The sequence below is a fragment of the Leptidea sinapis genome, chromosome 41 (assembly GCF_905404315.1).
Source record: "Leptidea sinapis chromosome 41, ilLepSina1.1, whole genome shotgun sequence".
Lineage (NCBI taxonomy): Eukaryota > Metazoa > Arthropoda > Insecta > Lepidoptera > Pieridae > Leptidea > Leptidea sinapis.
The window spans coordinates 8,359,154-8,377,051 of record NC_066305.1 but is presented as its reverse complement, the minus strand read 5'-3'; the positions used below and the strand labels follow the sequence as shown (position 1 = coordinate 8,377,051).

Sequence of the window (17,898 nt, the reverse complement as noted above, 5' to 3'; positions counted from 1 at the left end):
AGTTTTTCGTGTTATTAAACTTCATTGTCGCCTGATCACTTGCCTCAATGGCTCTGTAATAATGTATTTTCATACTTATACAAATCAAAATCAAATAACAAACTATGTTAGTTTATAACTACCGAAATAATTGGGCCTTCTATAAGAATGACGTGTGTCCATAAACTTAAACAGCTTCATATGCCCGAACGGCGTGATTGGCCTAAATCCAATAACGCTTAGATCAGTTCACTATCCGAGACATGACGCGCGGTATCTTTTAATATAAAAACAAAAAATTATATTTGAAAACGACGACTTATACGCGAAAATATGTATTCAAAACGACGGCTAAAGCCTAATTTACGCATTATAATACCTGTGAATATTTTGATGGATGAATGTGTTTTAAATATTTGATTCATTACGATAATTTTTTATCTTTATTTTAAGGATAAACGCACCCTTCAGACAGCTGATTTAAGAGCTCAAGAGGTAAACAATGTGTCTTCTAGTTGCTCCCGATTGCAAACGGGTACATTTAGTGCCGAAAGAAAAGGAATGGCTTCATCACAGGCGCTTACAACTGTTAGTTCAAATGGAATTTTTAATCATAAGGAACACTCAAGCGTGGCCCAATCCAACATGTCTATGTCTACTAAAAATATATCAACTAGCGCCACGGTTCTGTCATCAGAGGTAAGCTCTTTTATTTAAGTATTCAACCCAGCATAAGACTCAAATGATGGTAGGGCTTCGGCTTCGATATATCTGAGCTGCGATCTTATACCTGTAAGAGTACCTGTCTTACATTTTTAACATAAAATTATTTTTTTATTCAGTTTGGACAAACAGGAGAAACAGCCAGCGTACATTTTACTAGATGGAACATGATTACCCCAGCCTATTTTCTCTTGACACAACAGTCGTTCATCAAAAGCGTTGCGAGTCTTTTAGAAAGATGTACGCTTTTCTTTAATTGTATTGTTGCCGTGAATTTACTGCGTAGTTCGGTTGTTCATGGAAGAAGGTTCTTAGAAAACCGTATTGAGGAGGACTTTACTTAGTTGTGTATGTATTCTTACTATAATAGAATTCGGCACTGAATTCGGAACTGCACTAATCACGTTAAATACATCGGAGACGCGCAATGAAGCGACATTTCTATGCAACGCAAACCGATTAAGCCGCTTAATTAATAATATAAGCAATAAAAATACTCTGTAATTTAATTATCGAACAAGCAAATTAAATAATTATAGCAATAGACCCCCAAAATTTACTCTTCATCACACTATCAATGAAATAATCATAATTCAATTTATTTAAATGGAAATTTCAGGTCACCGACTTGTTAAACGGAACAAATAAGCCTATTGAGGATGATTTAGAGAACCTTAATTTCGAGGATTTGGATAATCTCAATAATAATTCAAATCAAAAGATTGTTGATGCAACCATCCGAAAATATACATGTTGTATGAAGGCTTATATATTTGCAATTAAAAATAACGAATTGGACACGCATAAAGCAACCAAATATTTTAATAAAATGAATGAGATGATAAGAAAGTCCTGGGCTGTACCCACATATGGACATGAGCTAGGAAACTGTTTATGTAATACAATACGCACTTCAGGGGGATTGGACCTATTAATGGAAAAATGTATGGAATCAAAATACCCTATTTTACAGTTTGCATCAGCAAATATTTTAGAACAATGCCTTACTACAGAAAATAGAGATTATGTTGTTAAAAATGGTTTGGAGAAAGTAGTAAATGTGGCCTGTGTTTGTACTAAAAACGCTAATGTCGTAGAATACTCTAGAGTAGGAACAGGAATACTTGAGCATTTATTCAAACACAGTGAATGTACGTGCAGCGATGTTATTAGATTAGGGGGATTAGATGCAGTTTTATTTGAATGCAGAAAAAATGATATTGAAACATTGCGCCACTGTGCGACTGCATTGGCAAATTTATCCCTTTATGGAGGTGCAGATAACCAGGAAGCAATGATAAAAAGGAAAGTACCAATGTGGTTGTTTCCATTAGCATTTCATAACGATGATAATATTAAATATTATGCATGTTTAGCAATAGCAGTTTTAGTTGCTAATAAAGAAATAGAAGCAGCAGTCCTTAGTTCGGGTACTTTGGACTTAGTAGAACCTTTTGTTACATCACATAATCCATCAGAATTTGCAAAATCAAATCTAGCTCACGCACATGGTCAAAGTAAAAGTTGGTTACAAAGATTAGTTCCTGTTCTGAGTTCAAAACGAGAAGAAGCTAGAAACTTGGCAGCATTTCACTTTTGCATGGAAGCTGGAATAAAAAAACAACAATGTAACACTGAGATATTTAGAGAAATTAATGCAATAGAGCCACTTATGATAGTTGCTGGTTCTCCAAATGCTGTGGCCTCCAAATATGCTGCACAAGCACTGAGACTAATTGGAGAAGAAGTACCACACAAACTTTCCCAGCAAGTGCCGTTATGGTCTATTGAGGATGTCAGGGAATGGGTAAAACAAATAGGTTTCACTGAATGTGCAGATAATTTTTATGAAAGCAAAGTTGATGGAGACCTCTTACTACAAATAACAGAAGATAACCTAAAGTATGACATTGGACTCGACAACGGCATCAAAAGAAAAAGGTAATAAACATTAATTACTTTCTGACAAGAATACAACAAAATTTATTGAATATTTAATCTTCGTTTCCAGGTTTGCGCGGGAACTCCAGCAACTAAAGAAAATGGCGGACTACAGCCTACGAGATACTTGTAGTCTCCAAGAATTTTTACAAAGTATTGGTGCAGAATATACTGTTTACACGTATTCCATGTTAAACGCCGGCGTCGACAGAGATTCTATACTAGGTTTAAGTGATGAACAACTTGAGAATGAATGCCGCATAAAAAACAGTATACATAGGTTGAGAATATTAAATGCGATACGAGGTAAACATATTTCGTTTTCATATATTTAAAGCAGCGTATGCATAAAGTTGATTGAAAATATATGAATGCTTTGTGACTGTTGCCTACAGATTATGAAAGCCGACTTCCTAGCATCGAGGAAGATAACTTGTTAAAGAATATCGATGTGTTTATAAGTTATCGGCGATCGAATGGATCTCAGTTAGCAAGTTTGCTTAAAGTTCATTTACATCTTCGAGGTTTCACAATATTTATTGACGTTGAGACACGAGAACCTGGTAACTTCGAAGATCTTCTTGAAAGTATCCAGCATGCCAAACACTTTTTACTAGTTCTAACACCGAATGCTCTAGACAAATGCAAGGAGGATTATGATCAAAAGGACTGTCTTCACCGGGTAATTATTTACACTCAGAATACATTTTTGGTCCCCAATAAATAAGATCTACAAAATTTTAACTATAACTATATCTTTCAGGAAGTTGTGGCAGCGTTAAATTCCCAATGCAACATTGTTCCAATTATTGACAATTTCGTATGGCCGGAGCCTGAAGAACTTCCAGAAGACATGCAAGCTCTTTGTTTCTTCAATGGAATACGGTGGATTCATGATTATCAAGATGCCTGCGTTGATAAATTAGAATGGTAATTTTTATTTGTAGTACTCGTAGTATCCTCTAATATATAAAATTCTCGTGTCCGGGTGCTTGTCCGATTTCTATTAAATTTTGTGTGCAAATCGGGTAGGTCTGAGAATCGGCCAATATCTATTTTTCATACCCCTAAATGATAAGTATGACCCGATCCACACCTAAATATTATTTTTTTTTTATTTTTATTTAGTCAGCCTTGAAAAATATATAAAACTTCAAATTTCTGCCTTTCTACGATCTACAACTATTTTTAACCGACTACAAAAAAGGAGGAGGTTCTCAATTCGTCGGTATGTTTTTTTATGTTTGTTACCTCAAAACTTCGACTGGATGAATCGATTTTGATAAATCTTTTTTTTAAAGCTGCCGCTTCCCGTTTGGTTCCAATGTAATTTGGTCCAGATCTGACAATGGCATCCATGAGAAAACCCTAAAAGTCTTAAATTTGCTATACATACGTATAGCAAAGTGGGTGATAAATTTACGAATAACTCAATATCGCGCCAACCGATTTCGATGATTCTTTTTTTATTGGAAAGGATATACTTCAAAGATAGTTTGGTGAGAGTTTTTTTTTAGGTTCTGATGACGGAATCCATGACAAAGTAACGGAACTCTTCAATTCTTCGTTAACTCTCAATCTACACATATTTAGATAAATTGTTAGTTAGTGAAATAATTGCGTATTTTTATACAATCTAATTATAATCGTAACTAGAATTACTAGTTACGATTATTGTAATTTTTGGAGTCGATGTCATCCAAGATAGGTTTGTAACTACATATGTATGTTACAAGTAGTTACAAACCTATCTTGGACACATCTCACCTATAACTATGTAGTTATAGGTGAGATGTGCTTGAGTCGTGAGGAGGCGAGAGGCGAGAGCGGGTGGCGGCGGAAGGACACCGATTCCAAAAATAACAACAATCGTAACTAGAATTAGATTAATTAATTAGATTGTATAAAAATACGCAAAGATTTTTATACTTTTAAGTGCATATTATAAGTATATATTGTTTTGGAAAAGTGTTTTTGAAGTCGGTTGTTTTTTTGTTAAAATATTTTTGTATCGCGATTTTTATAGTATAAAAAAAGGAAAATCTCTGTTTTCTTAGTAGAGGCTGCTTATTATAAATCATAAACAACTTCTAATTTCAGCTTCTTGAGAGGTGGGAAATCAAATATCGTGAACCGGTTAGAGGGACCATTTCGAAGCCGTGCAGAAAGTCACACCCCTATGACAGCTACCATGAACAGGAGTGCACCTAATTACACACCAACTCAACCAGATGACAGTACTGTAACTGAATAACATATGAGCACTAGTCTTATCAAATCATTAGGTACCTACACAGGGGCGTGCATACCATATAAGCAATTAGGCAGTGCCTACTTCGTTAAGAACTTAAGTACATAAATATAACACTAGTGTTAATGTTGATTTAGTTTGATTTGGTTCCGTAATTAATTACCAAACTTTTGAACATCCACTCATAAAATCTTTCCTTACGCTAGATCCTAAATACCTACGGTAGGCAGTGTTCAGATTACATATTCGATATACAACTTCAATATTTCGACCTCAAAAGCTAGTACTGTCCGACTAAAGTAAAACTACGACTTGTTAAATCTAGAGAATGGAAGGGAAGAAGAAGAAAAAGGAAGAAAGGTAGGCGACCTTGTTAGAAAACCAAAGCACGCCCCTGTACCTACATGAATATCTCAAACCAACATTGTTTGTTGATTATAATGAGTTCCTACATTTTTCGATCCACAAAACTATTAGTTAAATTTAAAGCTCCTCTCGGTAACTTTAAAATTTATGTGTTTATGTAACTATAGAACGTCATTGATAAAAGCTTAGATAATTCATACGTCTAGATAGAGCCTCTTGCTATTAGAAATCCGATGAACATAAGCCTAGATTTAATACTTTAGTTTGCGTACACTTGCGAATTTGTGTCAATTTGCGTGCATTGCTCAAGATAGAGGTTAACTATCGACCTTTTTTCGATGTAATCACAGCAGTCAGCGTCTATCTAGACGTATAAATAATCTAAGGATTAAAGTCAATACTCGGTTCGATGCTTTATTAATTGTGCGGAAAGTTCGGTTGGCATTTTGCACGCAGTCTGAAATGTCCTACTTCCCTCCCTAGACAAGTATTTAAAAAACGTGTACCAGTACATATTTTTTGCTTATATATACATTTAGTGAATAGCAATTCTCCAATATACTTAATTTTCTAAAAAGTAATAGTGGTAACTGAAAAGAGCTTTAATTTTATTTTGTAATAACTTGTACATAGGTAACTAATTTTTTGTGTGATATTTTGATTTGGTTATGTGATGAAAATTTAAAGTAAGCCCTAATTGACAGCTATGTTTAGCCCCACACAAACAAAAAAAAGTATTAACTACTTTTTGTAATTAGCAATTTGTTATTTGTTTAGAATGGCAAATGAACTGTTGTCATTGTAACTATTTGCCTATAAAAAGCATTTATTTTGTTTCAAATTTCTTAAATAATTATATATCACAATAATGTAGAAAGAAGGAAAGAGATTTAATATCACGTTTTAGTTTGGCGCCGCCTAGCGAAACTCTATAAAAAAAACGATTTACTCGATTGTATGAATCGTGCATTGATAGATTGACAGATGACGGCTACAATCTTGTAAAAAAAGGAGATACCCGAAATCCACTACGTTATAGGCAACTATTCGCTTTCAAACTTAGCCGGATTATACTTCGTATCCAATCGCCATACTGTAATTACTACTATTTCAATCTTATGTAAAATGACTGCACGTTTCATAATAAACTAAATTTAAATTTTTCTTCCGGCAGCCTCTATCTTAACTAGTATTTACATCCTCTTTGGTTTGGCGATTTGCAGCATTGTGGTTTTGTTAAAATTAATGACGCTTAGATTAAGGATCGGTCTCCGCTGCGCTCCAACCAGATACCGCATTACCTGAGAACAATAGCTTTTTTTATTACGGCAACTATAAGATGCTTGTTTGCCAATCTTGACACTCAATGGCATCTTTCAAAATTTTGTAACGTACGCTTCGTGTTATTTTACATTGAAATTAATAAAATACAAAATACTGTTAATATTTGATCCCAGTGTCTTTAAAATTTGAAAAACAAAATTTTATGAACGATGCGGGACTCGAAACCACGACTTCGCTAACCGTTCTTATTTTGTTTTTAAAATTTTATTTGTGTATTAAACCTAGAAGTGAGGGTTATCACTTTAAAAACATAATAAATTACCCAGTGTCTATCTTATTTCTTGAAGTATTATTTTTACAAAGTTTTACTACGCAACCCGGCCTTCTAGTTTCAATTATTAGCAAAGTTTAACAGAACATGTGGCACGTCAACGTCACACATTGTTCGAGACTAGCTCGGGTATTAGTTGCCGCACTTTGCGACTACACCTGCGCCTGCAGTATCTAGTTGGAACGCAGCGGAGACCAATTCTTTCTTAATCTTAGTAATGACGTTTAATTATGTTGTTGTGTATGTTTGATATCAATATCACAATGTAATTTTATTGTTTAATCTTAAGTAATAACATCTAAGATAGTTTATACGTATAGAATCTAGACTCTAGATAGACTGAAAAGCGTCAAAAAATAGCGGAGAAACGTTAGCCTCTATTTTCACTAACACACACAGGCACTAAAACAAAGTGAATTATGTATTGCGAGTGTAAGACGTAGCTGTCATGCACACTAAAGATATCATTGTCATCTGTTGCCTATTAAGGCTGTATGTAACTGTATTTATAATCTCAATAAAAAGAAAATTCTTTCAGAAATAAAAATATATTAATCGACCATAAACGTAGTATACTAGCGTAATAGACAAACACTCTCCACATTAATTACGATAAAAACACAATTTAAAATGAGGTCCAATTTGACAGGATACTAATGGACCCTAAATTGTTTCAAAAAGGTTTCATGGTCTACACCTATTCCGTCTTTTTCTTACAAATAGGTTGTTATGCAAGGATGGTTAGCTCACTCTCACACAGAGTTCGTCTATTACGACAGTATACTAAGTTAGATGTCAGATATAACATTTAACTACTTTGACGGCCAGCATATCTGGGTAATGAAAAGAAACGCCTTCTTTTGTTCTAATTAGAAGTTCCAAGAAGTCAAGAACATCAAGGCGAGCATAGCCGCGTGTAAAAGTAAGTAATATATAATTACTTAATAAAAATGTTCAAACAAAATCATAACACTACCAATGACACTGTTAATAAATAAGAAAATCAATTAACGTTATTTAATTAATAGGTATTGGAATATTTTTGTTATTACTTAGGGACTGTTATAAGAATCTTGTTTTTTTTTTAAATATAAAAATGAATAAATGTTATTGATCTGTTGTACATTATTTTAGAGGCCTTGGAGGTCAGAAGAAATTTTTATTTAAAATAAAATATATATTTGATTTACATGTGTGTTTTATCACTTACATATATTTCTAATCTAATCAGGTACTTTGATTTACTCTGCTCATTTTCTACTACTATGTGCAAAGGGAATGATGGCTCGTCCATGTGTCAACGGTAAACCGGTGCTGTGGTGCCAGGGTGACCTGTTAAAGTTTAAAAATCAATGTATTTGTTGGATGTAATTACTAATTATGACAGTAATCAATACCATCATATTCACGAAGCATTCACAAACAATGAATTCAAGTTGTAAAGGTTGATGCATCCAATATAATTATAATTTTGGAATCTTTTTTACTTAACCCCTACAGCCCACAACCTTGCAGTATTTGTATGGGAAAATTTAATTGAAAAGTACTGTGTGCTAAATTTAAAATAAAGTATTTAATATTTTTAACCAACTTCCAAAAGGAGGAGGTTATCAATTCAATTGGTATTTTTTTTATGTATGTACACCGATTACTCTGAGATTTATGATCCGATTTACGTACGATCTTTTGATGCGAAATAGATGCCATTTGTTCCCATAAAAATTTTACATAGTTTGGCCCAGTAGTATTCATTTTATGAACATTTATATGAAAATTTACGTCTACCTGGATGACATAATTGTTTTCTGTGTACGGTTTTTTTTGGAGTTTTCATTCAGAGGTCCCGGGTTCGAATCCCGGTAGGTGCAAGCATTTATATGATGAATATAGAAGTTTGTTTCCGAGTCATGGATGTTTAAATGTATTTATGTATGTTTATATAAATTTATGTATGTTTAAGTAAGTATATTGTTTTAAATATATCATTGTCTTGTAACCCATAACACAGGCTATGTAGGCTTAACTTGGGGCAAGATAATTTGTGTAAAAAGTGTGTCAATATTTTTATTATTCAGGTTAATTATATATTATTATTAACTGACACTAAAACATAAAAAATAAACTACGTTTACTAAAAATCACTAAAGTTTTATTTTGTTTTGGGCTTGGCACTGACTTACCTATCAATAGGTAGCACATATAAATAATAGTATTTTATTAATATTAAAGGTAAAGGTTTGCATAAGAGGTGTTTTAAATTAGATTTTTAGTTATTTGATACTTTTCAGTTTTTGAAGTCATTTTTTTTCATGTTTAGATTGTACCTGACAAGCCTCAGACAAGAACTGTTATATGATCTTTTCTTGTTAATTCTTATCAACGTTATTACAACTGAATGATAAGGAAGGCACTTAGCATTTCCAAGTAAATATTAAATCACAGACATGGATCCAAATAAATGCCACTTGTGTATGCACTTCGCATGTCAAAAAAGGGAGCAATGCTCTTCCTTTGACGCTTTTATTTTATTATTATGATTTATAATACATTGCCGATTTTAGTAATAAGCAATACCGACTATTGATGTACTGAAAATGTCAACTAATGATAAGGTGAGTGGCTAAACGTTAGGCTCGATGCACTGACATTTTTAACGACATCACAGTAGGTACAAAAAAGGGCACGCATGGTTTTCATACAGATGGAGGGATTTGTGTTATCTACTTGGATCTATGTATGTGTATTAAATAGAGGTACATGTAAAAATGGTGTTCCAGTCTACTTTATAATAATATAGTCTGTAGGCTCAATTGATCTCCAACACCATAAAATTGTATTTTTCAAAAACAGAAACAGTTTGATTCAATTCTATCTTCAATGACAAGAAATCATACACAACATAACATTTAATATAGATAAATCTTATATCACACAGAGCTTTATAAATTGTCTACATTATCTTATAAACTGTACAAAAACTTCTTGCAGATATTCTAATCATTGTCAGTTCTCAGAATCAGGAATCAATATACACCTGTATAGAAAATGAACACTCATTACAACCTATAATAACACTAGGGGCACTGACTTCACTTGCTCCAAGATAATATATTCCACCACATCTGCAAGGGTATGTATAAGAATCTTCCAAATGATCAAAGTTCATATCAGACAGTGAAGTAGTATCATAGAGCAAAATATCAGAATGTTCTTGACATGATAGTAAGGCATCAAACTGTTTTCTGCTCTCAGGATCTCTCAGAACAGACCATGCTTTCTGAATTAGCAAAAAACTGTGATTATTTTGATTAGCGTCTATTTTATCTGGATGAAACAATAAAATAAGACGTTGATAATTTCTTTTTAGCTCTTCATAGCATGCAGTTCTATCACATTCCAATACTTTGTAGTGATCTACAATATTTTCACTCATTTTAGGATACGTGCTTATGTGTAGTTTTCGTTTAGCATTTCACTGAAATATAATTTTATTTCTAAATTATCATATTTAGTTTCTTGAAGTTTTGTCGTCAAAATTAAGACACTGTTGAACAGCGGGTAACCCTCTAAATGAGAGTAATTATTTAGTAGCACCATTTAACATTTTTATTCTGCTGTATTTTGATTTTTTAATTTTCTGCAGTAGGTAGTCAAGAAATATCAAAGAAGATGTAAATAATAAATATAAATAGTTAGAAGAAATTGGAATTGTTGTTTTTTTCTTTGACACTGCACATTCAGCCAAATTGGAATAATGTTAATGTCAATTGGAACTGACACTTGACAGCCAGCGTTAGCAACTTGAAGTGGACTGACTATCGTACCAGGGGCATAAAATTATCGTACATGGATCGAAATTATCGTATTATTTAGGATAATGTCTATTATAGATATATAAATCATATAAATTGTAATATTGATATGCATGCAAGTACTCTATATTTTATCTTTTTGAAAATTACTTCTTTCTTCGCTTAATTTGAATAATTCCGTTTGTCAGAGCGAATACAGACATATAATCATAATAATATAACGAAATAACTGCCAACTTTTCTACACAAAATTTACGATACATATGAAGTGCGAACATAATCGAAATATCGAACTTATATTCTCTTGTTCGCTTTGGTAGATGCTATACTAACCAATAAGAAAGCGTGTACAGCAGGCGCTGGATAAAGTTACAGTATCGGCAGTGGTGAAACTTAGTAGAGCGGATCGTAAGGACCAATAGGAATAGAGAACTTGTATTTCCCGGTATTTTCCCAAGATTTTATTGGACAAAATAAAATCATGCTACTGCGATTTAGACTATCAACGCATGAGTGAAATAATATAAATTCTCAAATTTTGCATCATGATAGAAATTATCGTACGGTTCCGAACGCTGTTGACAGCCTAATTTTACTGTTAATTTTTTAATTTTACGACCTGGTAGTTAAGATCTTTATGTAGTCTAAAGTCATTGGATTAGTGATGTTTTGTCTTGGACGATGTATATCATATCTGGATTGGACACGCAAATATTCCGTGCATGAAAGAGAGCGCATTTGTATATTATGATCACGTTCATTCAAAATCTGTTAGGAATGAAAATTACGACAACACTGTCAATATTTGTGGCGAAAAGAACGTACATCTCCAATGGAAGAAGACAAAACATCCAAGAAGATTAAACAGGCATCCATCACAACCGACATAGTCGAACACCAAGCCGAAAGTGAATTGGAATGGAAAGTGTCTAAGAAAACAGAAAAGTCGAGAAAATTGAGGAAGCCTCCAGCACGCCCAAATGCTTTAATTATTCGACCAGCTGATAAAAGAAGATATGCGGAAAAGCCAATTAAATGCTTCAGGTGCTGGCGCTACGGTCACTTAGCAAATAAGTGTACAGGCAACCATGATAGGTCCAAATTATGCATCAAGTGTGGTTTTGCTGGGCACAAAATCGCAAACTGCCAAAATGAAGCACGTTGCGTACTATACATAGAAGATGGTAGTGCTGAAAACAGTGGCCACATTGCTGGGTGTAGTAAGTGCCCTATATTTGAAAAGGCAACTAAGGTGGTTCAACAAAAACCAAAATGAAGATTCTGCAGTTAAATCTTAATCACTGCGAAGATGCACACAACTTGCTCACGCAAACGGCACGAGAGCTAAAAATTGATGTTGTACTCATATCAGAGCCCTACAAAAAGCTCAACATAGGAACCTGGATATCAGACAAATACAACCAAGCAGCTATTTGGGTCTGCAGCATGCAGTCTATCCAAAACCTTGCTTACCAACCAACAGTTGGCTTTGCAAGAGCAAAAGTTGGCGGGATACATCTCTATAGTTGTTATGCCCCACCGAGCCTTTCAATTGAGGATTTTGCCTTATTAGTAGATAACCTCACGGACGATGCAAAAAACTACAGTCCAGTAGCTATTGGTGGGGATTTTAATGCTTGGGCAACTGAATGGGGTAGTAAGTCCACAAACCCAAGGGGGCAGATTCTCCTTGAAGCTATGACGTCACAGGATGTAGTTCTTATGAACAGGGGTGACAAAGCAACATTCGTTAGAGGGGAATCATCTTCGATTATAGACATAACCTTTGTAAGCAGCCAACTTGCCAAAGGAAAAAACCACTGGAAAGTTACGGAAATCTATACAGCTAGTGACCACCAAGCCATTTATTGGGAAATAGGTGCGACTATAAAAGATAGACTGAACACCAAAACTCATGGATGGAAAATAAGCCATTTTGACTCCGAAGCTTTCAAAGTAGCCAGCCTCTCCTAGGTAATGACCCTAACGAAAAAGCAGATGTGATCAATAGAAAAATTACTGTAGCCTGTGATGAGACCATGCCTCGTAAACGTAGCTCATACCTACTGCCCCCGGTTTACTGGTGGAACGAGACGATCTCTACAATCAGAAAGCAATGCATCAGGACGAGAAGGCTTGCACAACGCGCTCGTAAGAAGCCACATTACCAGCAGATGAGGGCAAGTTATAAAGAGACACGCAGACTGTTGAATAGAGCAATCAAGGAGAGCAAGAGAAGGTCTTGGGACGAATTACTAATGGAGCTCGAAACGGACCCGTGGGGAAAACCCTATAAAATTGTAATGTCACAGTTGAAAAGACAGCCGTCACCTAGTCCGAAATGCCCGAAGTTACTCAGTGACATTGTAACTACACTTTTTCCCAAACAGAAAATGTACAGGTTTGAGTATACCAACACGCAAATGGGAGATTCAACTATACCGCCAGTGACAGAGGACGAAGTATCACGTGCTTGCCATAAGATTGGTAATAAAAAGGCTCCTGGGCCTGATGGCATCCCAAATGTAGCCCTTAAATGTGCTATCAAATCTTCGCCCGCACTTTTTATCGATCTTTTCAACACCTGTCTTAAAAGTGGCACTTTTCCTGCAAAATGGAAGCTCCAAAAACTTGTCCTCATTCCTAAAGGAACCAAACCGTTAGACGATCCTTCCTCGTACCGCCCACTGTGCATGCTGGACAGTATAGGGAAGACTTTTGAACGCATCATCCTCGACAGAATCGATGTCATAGCAGAGCCTCAACTGGCAGACAACCAATATGGCTTCCGTAAGGGTCGATCCACCCACGATGCTGTTAACCGGATTGTAAGAACAGCAAAACAAGCAATCTCTGGCTCTAGGTGGAAAGGAGGGACTAATAAATACTGCCTACCCTAGACATCAAAAATGCATTCAATTCAGCCCGCTGGGAGGTTATCATGTACCGTCTCGCTGAAATGAATGTCCCGATGTATTTACAAAGAATAGTGGCCAGCTATTTCTCAAACAGAGTCCTTGAATATGAGACCGAGTCTGGACTATTACAATACCAGATCACAGGAGGCGTCCCCCAAAGCTCTGTGTTGGGCCCGCTGTTTTGGAACATAATGTACGATGGGCTATTAAAACAGGATCTTCCACTCGATACAGAACTTGTTGCCCTTGCAGATGACCTGGCTATTGTCATCGTATCAAAACACGTGGAGGAAATTAAGTGGAGATTTGATGAGACCTTTGGTGTAGTGCGTAAATGGATGGATCAAGTAGGCCTTAAGCTCGCAGAGCACAAAACTGAAGCCGTCCTCATCACCAGTAGAAAAAGAATAGAAACAGTATCGTTAAAAGTAGGAAACTACGAGATCACCTCTCAACCTTTCATACGATACCTCGGGTTGATGATAGACACACGCCTTAATTTTAAGAAGCAGGCCGAGTATACTGCAGACAAAGCGTCTGCCGTGGTACCAAAGCTAGCCAGCCTCATGCCAAATGTAGGTGGTCCAAACCAAAAAAGAAGAAGGGTTCTTGCATCGGTAGTTACGTCAATACTGATGTACGGAGTAGCCACCTGGTCAGAAGCACTAGCAAAGCAAGAGGTACAACGCAAAGTCACACCAGTTTACAGACTGAGTGCTCTCCGCGTAGCGAGCGCTTTCCGTACAGTCTCCTACAGTACTGAACCCTACCCCCAGACATACTGGCTGAAGAACGTAGAGCGATGTTTCATCACAGGAAGACGGAAACCTCAATGTTGCCAGCTGAGCTCAAAAGCAAAAACAGAAGAGTTTGCAACGATGGCAAGAACGCTGGAGTACTTACAGTAAGGGACGTTGGACCTACCGCCTGATACCCGAAATTGCGCCATGGGTTAACCGCAAGCGTGGGGAGGTTAACTACTACCTGACCCAGATGATCTTTGGCCACGGATGTTACAGACAGTACCTCCACAGATTTAAACACGAGGACTCCCCAGATTGCCCAAACTGCACAGACGCAATCGAAGATGCGAATCATGTATTTTTTAAATGCCATCGATACATAACCGCTCGGGACAAATGGGAGAAGACAGTAGGTACAAACATTACACCTGATAACCTTATCAGCGTAATGCTTACTTCTGAAGTAGCATGGGATGCAACTAGTGCATACGCGGCAGAAATACTAAAAGACTTGCGTAGGTTAGCTCTCTAACCTACGCAAGTCTTTTAGTATTTCCTCTGCCCTCTGGCAAGAAAAGCCACTGTAGTAAATTTATAGTTTTTAGTTGGAAATAGCAAAAGCTAGATTCTCCCCCCGTGAAGAAATGCCTTGCGGCGATTCCATGGGGGCTAAGGAGATAGAAGAAGAGGCGGTTTTTTAGTCGGTATTATATTATCAATACGATCTTGATCTTATGATACGTAAAAGTATTTGTCCCCTCAGAAAAAAAAAACATACATACATACAGACGTACGGACAAAATGGCAGGAATAGTCAGGGAAGCTGTCTGGGACCTTATAACGTCGAGATTTGATGAAAACTCTTTTTTTTTTTAAAATGGGTTAAAACAAATAACTTCCCGAATTTTCGAATTTCTTAGCGGGAAGTTAAAAATGAATAAAAATTTCCTGTGGAGAGTTTTGTATACATACAGTCCTTCCATCAATTCAGTAATTTAGTAACATTTTTAAAAATCTACTTAAAATACTTCTACTACTACGGTTCCAATTTTTTGACATGTTTATCTTCATTTCTTTATCTAAATTATCGCTGTTTCGAAAACACGATTACGAAAAAAAATCTCGATAGATTTATTTTTTTAAAATAGTCTTTTTTATTTGAATTTTTATACTATCATAAAACTATGATAGCTATAAACACAAACCTTATTTTATTCGATAGTTTATTAGTATTTATAAGTTTTCACTGTGGGATTTATCAATACGCTTTGTGAATTATTTTATATTATTTTTTTTCGTAATAAACCAAACGCGACGCCTTGGTTGCATGCTCGCTCAAGCCAGCAGTACGCCCGTGACCACTGTCAAGAAAGGTACTGTGTTCGTGTCTCTCGGCCTCACATTAGATCACGTAAGATTTTAGGAAACAAGTACAAAGCGGGAATCATAGTAAAAAAATAATGGTGATGCGACAGCGTATTTGTTGAAATATATAGGTAAATGTAAGTCGGAAAGTACTAAAATAAAATTTACGTAATATTATTTTGAATATTATGCCACGCGGGATTTTTGTATACAACTTGAACCAGAAAGGGTATAACATCCCTTCAATGGTACCTTATTTGTCTCATATGCAATAGTATGGTGATGTTTAAGTTTTAATAAATAAATAAAAATAAAGAAAAAGACTTCCCTACGAAATAAAAATATTATTTTTCAATTTCTTTTATCAGACAACCCTAAATTTAAAGAGACTGCCAGTTTTAGGCGGGGCCTTTGTTTATAAACAGAATGAGGTCACCTACCTATGGACTTAAACATAAACAATAATCTATGATTAAGGAGTATGCACACTACATGAAATGTGGCTTGTGTCTATGTTATTATTCATTCATTTTTTACTTCCTGTTATTGAAACAAATAAACAAAATAAGAAATTACATAACATTACACAGTTTCACGTCTGTATTCCTGAAGGGTTAGAGGTGTATTTTTTCCACCCACGTTTCACTATGTTTAATTCCCACGTAATAGGGGGCGAGCATATACATTTCTGAACTATGAGCTGCTAGTGAGAAATTTCCTACGAAAAACTCAATAACTGCCCCATTCCATACCCAGGCCGGGTACAAAACCCGGACACGATATCCATATTGCTAAAATCATAATTTTGTGCGCCGGCCATCTTGGATTTCAAATATGATCACACAATCGTTCCCTGCACCCTCGAGAACCTCGGACACGATATCCATATTGCTGAAATCATAATTTTGTGCGGCGGCCATCTTGGATTCCAAAAATGATCCCAAAATCGGTCTCTGCACCCTCGAGAACCTCGGACACGATATCCAAATTGCTGAAATTATAATTATGAGTGGCGGCCATCTTTGAATTCAAAAATGATCACAGAATCGTTCTCTGCACCCTCGACAACCTCGGCACGATATCCATATTGATGAAATCATAATTAAGTGCGGCGGCCATCTTGGATTTCAAAAATGATCACACAATCGTTCTCTGCACCCTCGAGATTCTCGGATACGATATCCATAATGTTGAAATCATAATTTTGCGCGTAATATAACATTTCTCTCATACGTCGATAAAAAAGATTTACTTCAAAAATGCATAAAAAATATTATCACAGTAATTCCGTACTCTAGCACAACAGCTGTAAGTTTTAAAAAATATTACGCGGTCCTCCTGGGACAGGCGGTCGTTGACCCGCATCGCTCGGTTCATTCTCAGCCATGCCCGACGCCCGTGTCCATGCGTACCTATCGAATCTAACGTTCGCGCAATTTTTACCTAAAGTGTTGGGAAAACCTCGCCTTAAAGAAATAAGGGATTTCTTTGTAAATTAAAGTACTAAGAATTTTTCCAAAAGACATGCCACATATTAGAATAACTTCCCCATTGGCTTCCATGTGCGGTGATTCCAGGACATAGATACTATAAAAAAAGTGCGTACATTCTTCTAGTGGCCGTAGTTCCTGTGATTTTTTTGAGTTGCAGAAGACTGTTAGTGGCGGTGATCACTAAGCTGACCATGACCTCCATACGCTCGGTTGTCCTCCTCTTTCATAAATCATTTCATAAAAAAAACTAGACCAGGGATAAGTGGCTGAACTTGCGCGTTACAGAGCAATATATGTGGACTAGGAATTGCCTCAATCTATTGATGAAACTGTTGCAGTTTTTTAGTAGAAGATTTGTTTATGCATTCAGTGTGGTCAAGTCCTTACAGGACACCTGTATATAGAAATAGTGGCAAAAATTCTGTAGTATACTTCTGTAATGGAAATGGAATTCTTCAGATATCAACGTGGCTTCTGGCGTGTAGTGTGAAGATAGAATTCGGGGCAGGAATCGGGTCAAACAGGTCTTCGGAACATTCTCCGTGATAATTGCGGCAGAAAACGGACAGTGGAGTCTCTACGCAAGTCTAAGTGATCTAAGTAGTTGTACGCAGAACACTGTATTCCGACAATTCGTGCAACTCTAGTCCGGTACACCCTCTGCTCAAAGTATAATAGCACATGGAACGCAA

The 17,898-nt window shown here is 35.9% G+C and overlaps 1 protein-coding gene across 2 annotated transcripts in view; it reads left to right on the top strand.

Moving 5' to 3' along the window:
- LOC126976463 (NAD(+) hydrolase sarm1-like) overlaps positions 1 to 8,366 on the top strand; it is a 38,113-nt gene extending 29,747 nt beyond the window's left edge. For both annotated transcript variants that reach the window (XM_050824788.1, XM_050824789.1), the window contains exons 5-10: positions 433 to 678; positions 1,322 to 2,643; positions 2,714 to 2,949; positions 3,039 to 3,325; positions 3,407 to 3,573; positions 4,744 to 8,366. In XM_050824788.1, coding sequence (XP_050680745.1) covers positions 433 to 678; positions 1,322 to 2,643; positions 2,714 to 2,949; positions 3,039 to 3,325; positions 3,407 to 3,573; positions 4,744 to 4,897 — 2,412 coding nt within the window. In that variant the 3' untranslated portion in view covers positions 4,898 to 8,366. The remainder of the gene's footprint in view (positions 1 to 432; positions 679 to 1,321; positions 2,644 to 2,713; positions 2,950 to 3,038; positions 3,326 to 3,406; positions 3,574 to 4,743) is intronic.
- Positions 8,367 to 17,898: the final 9,532 nt, after the last annotated feature.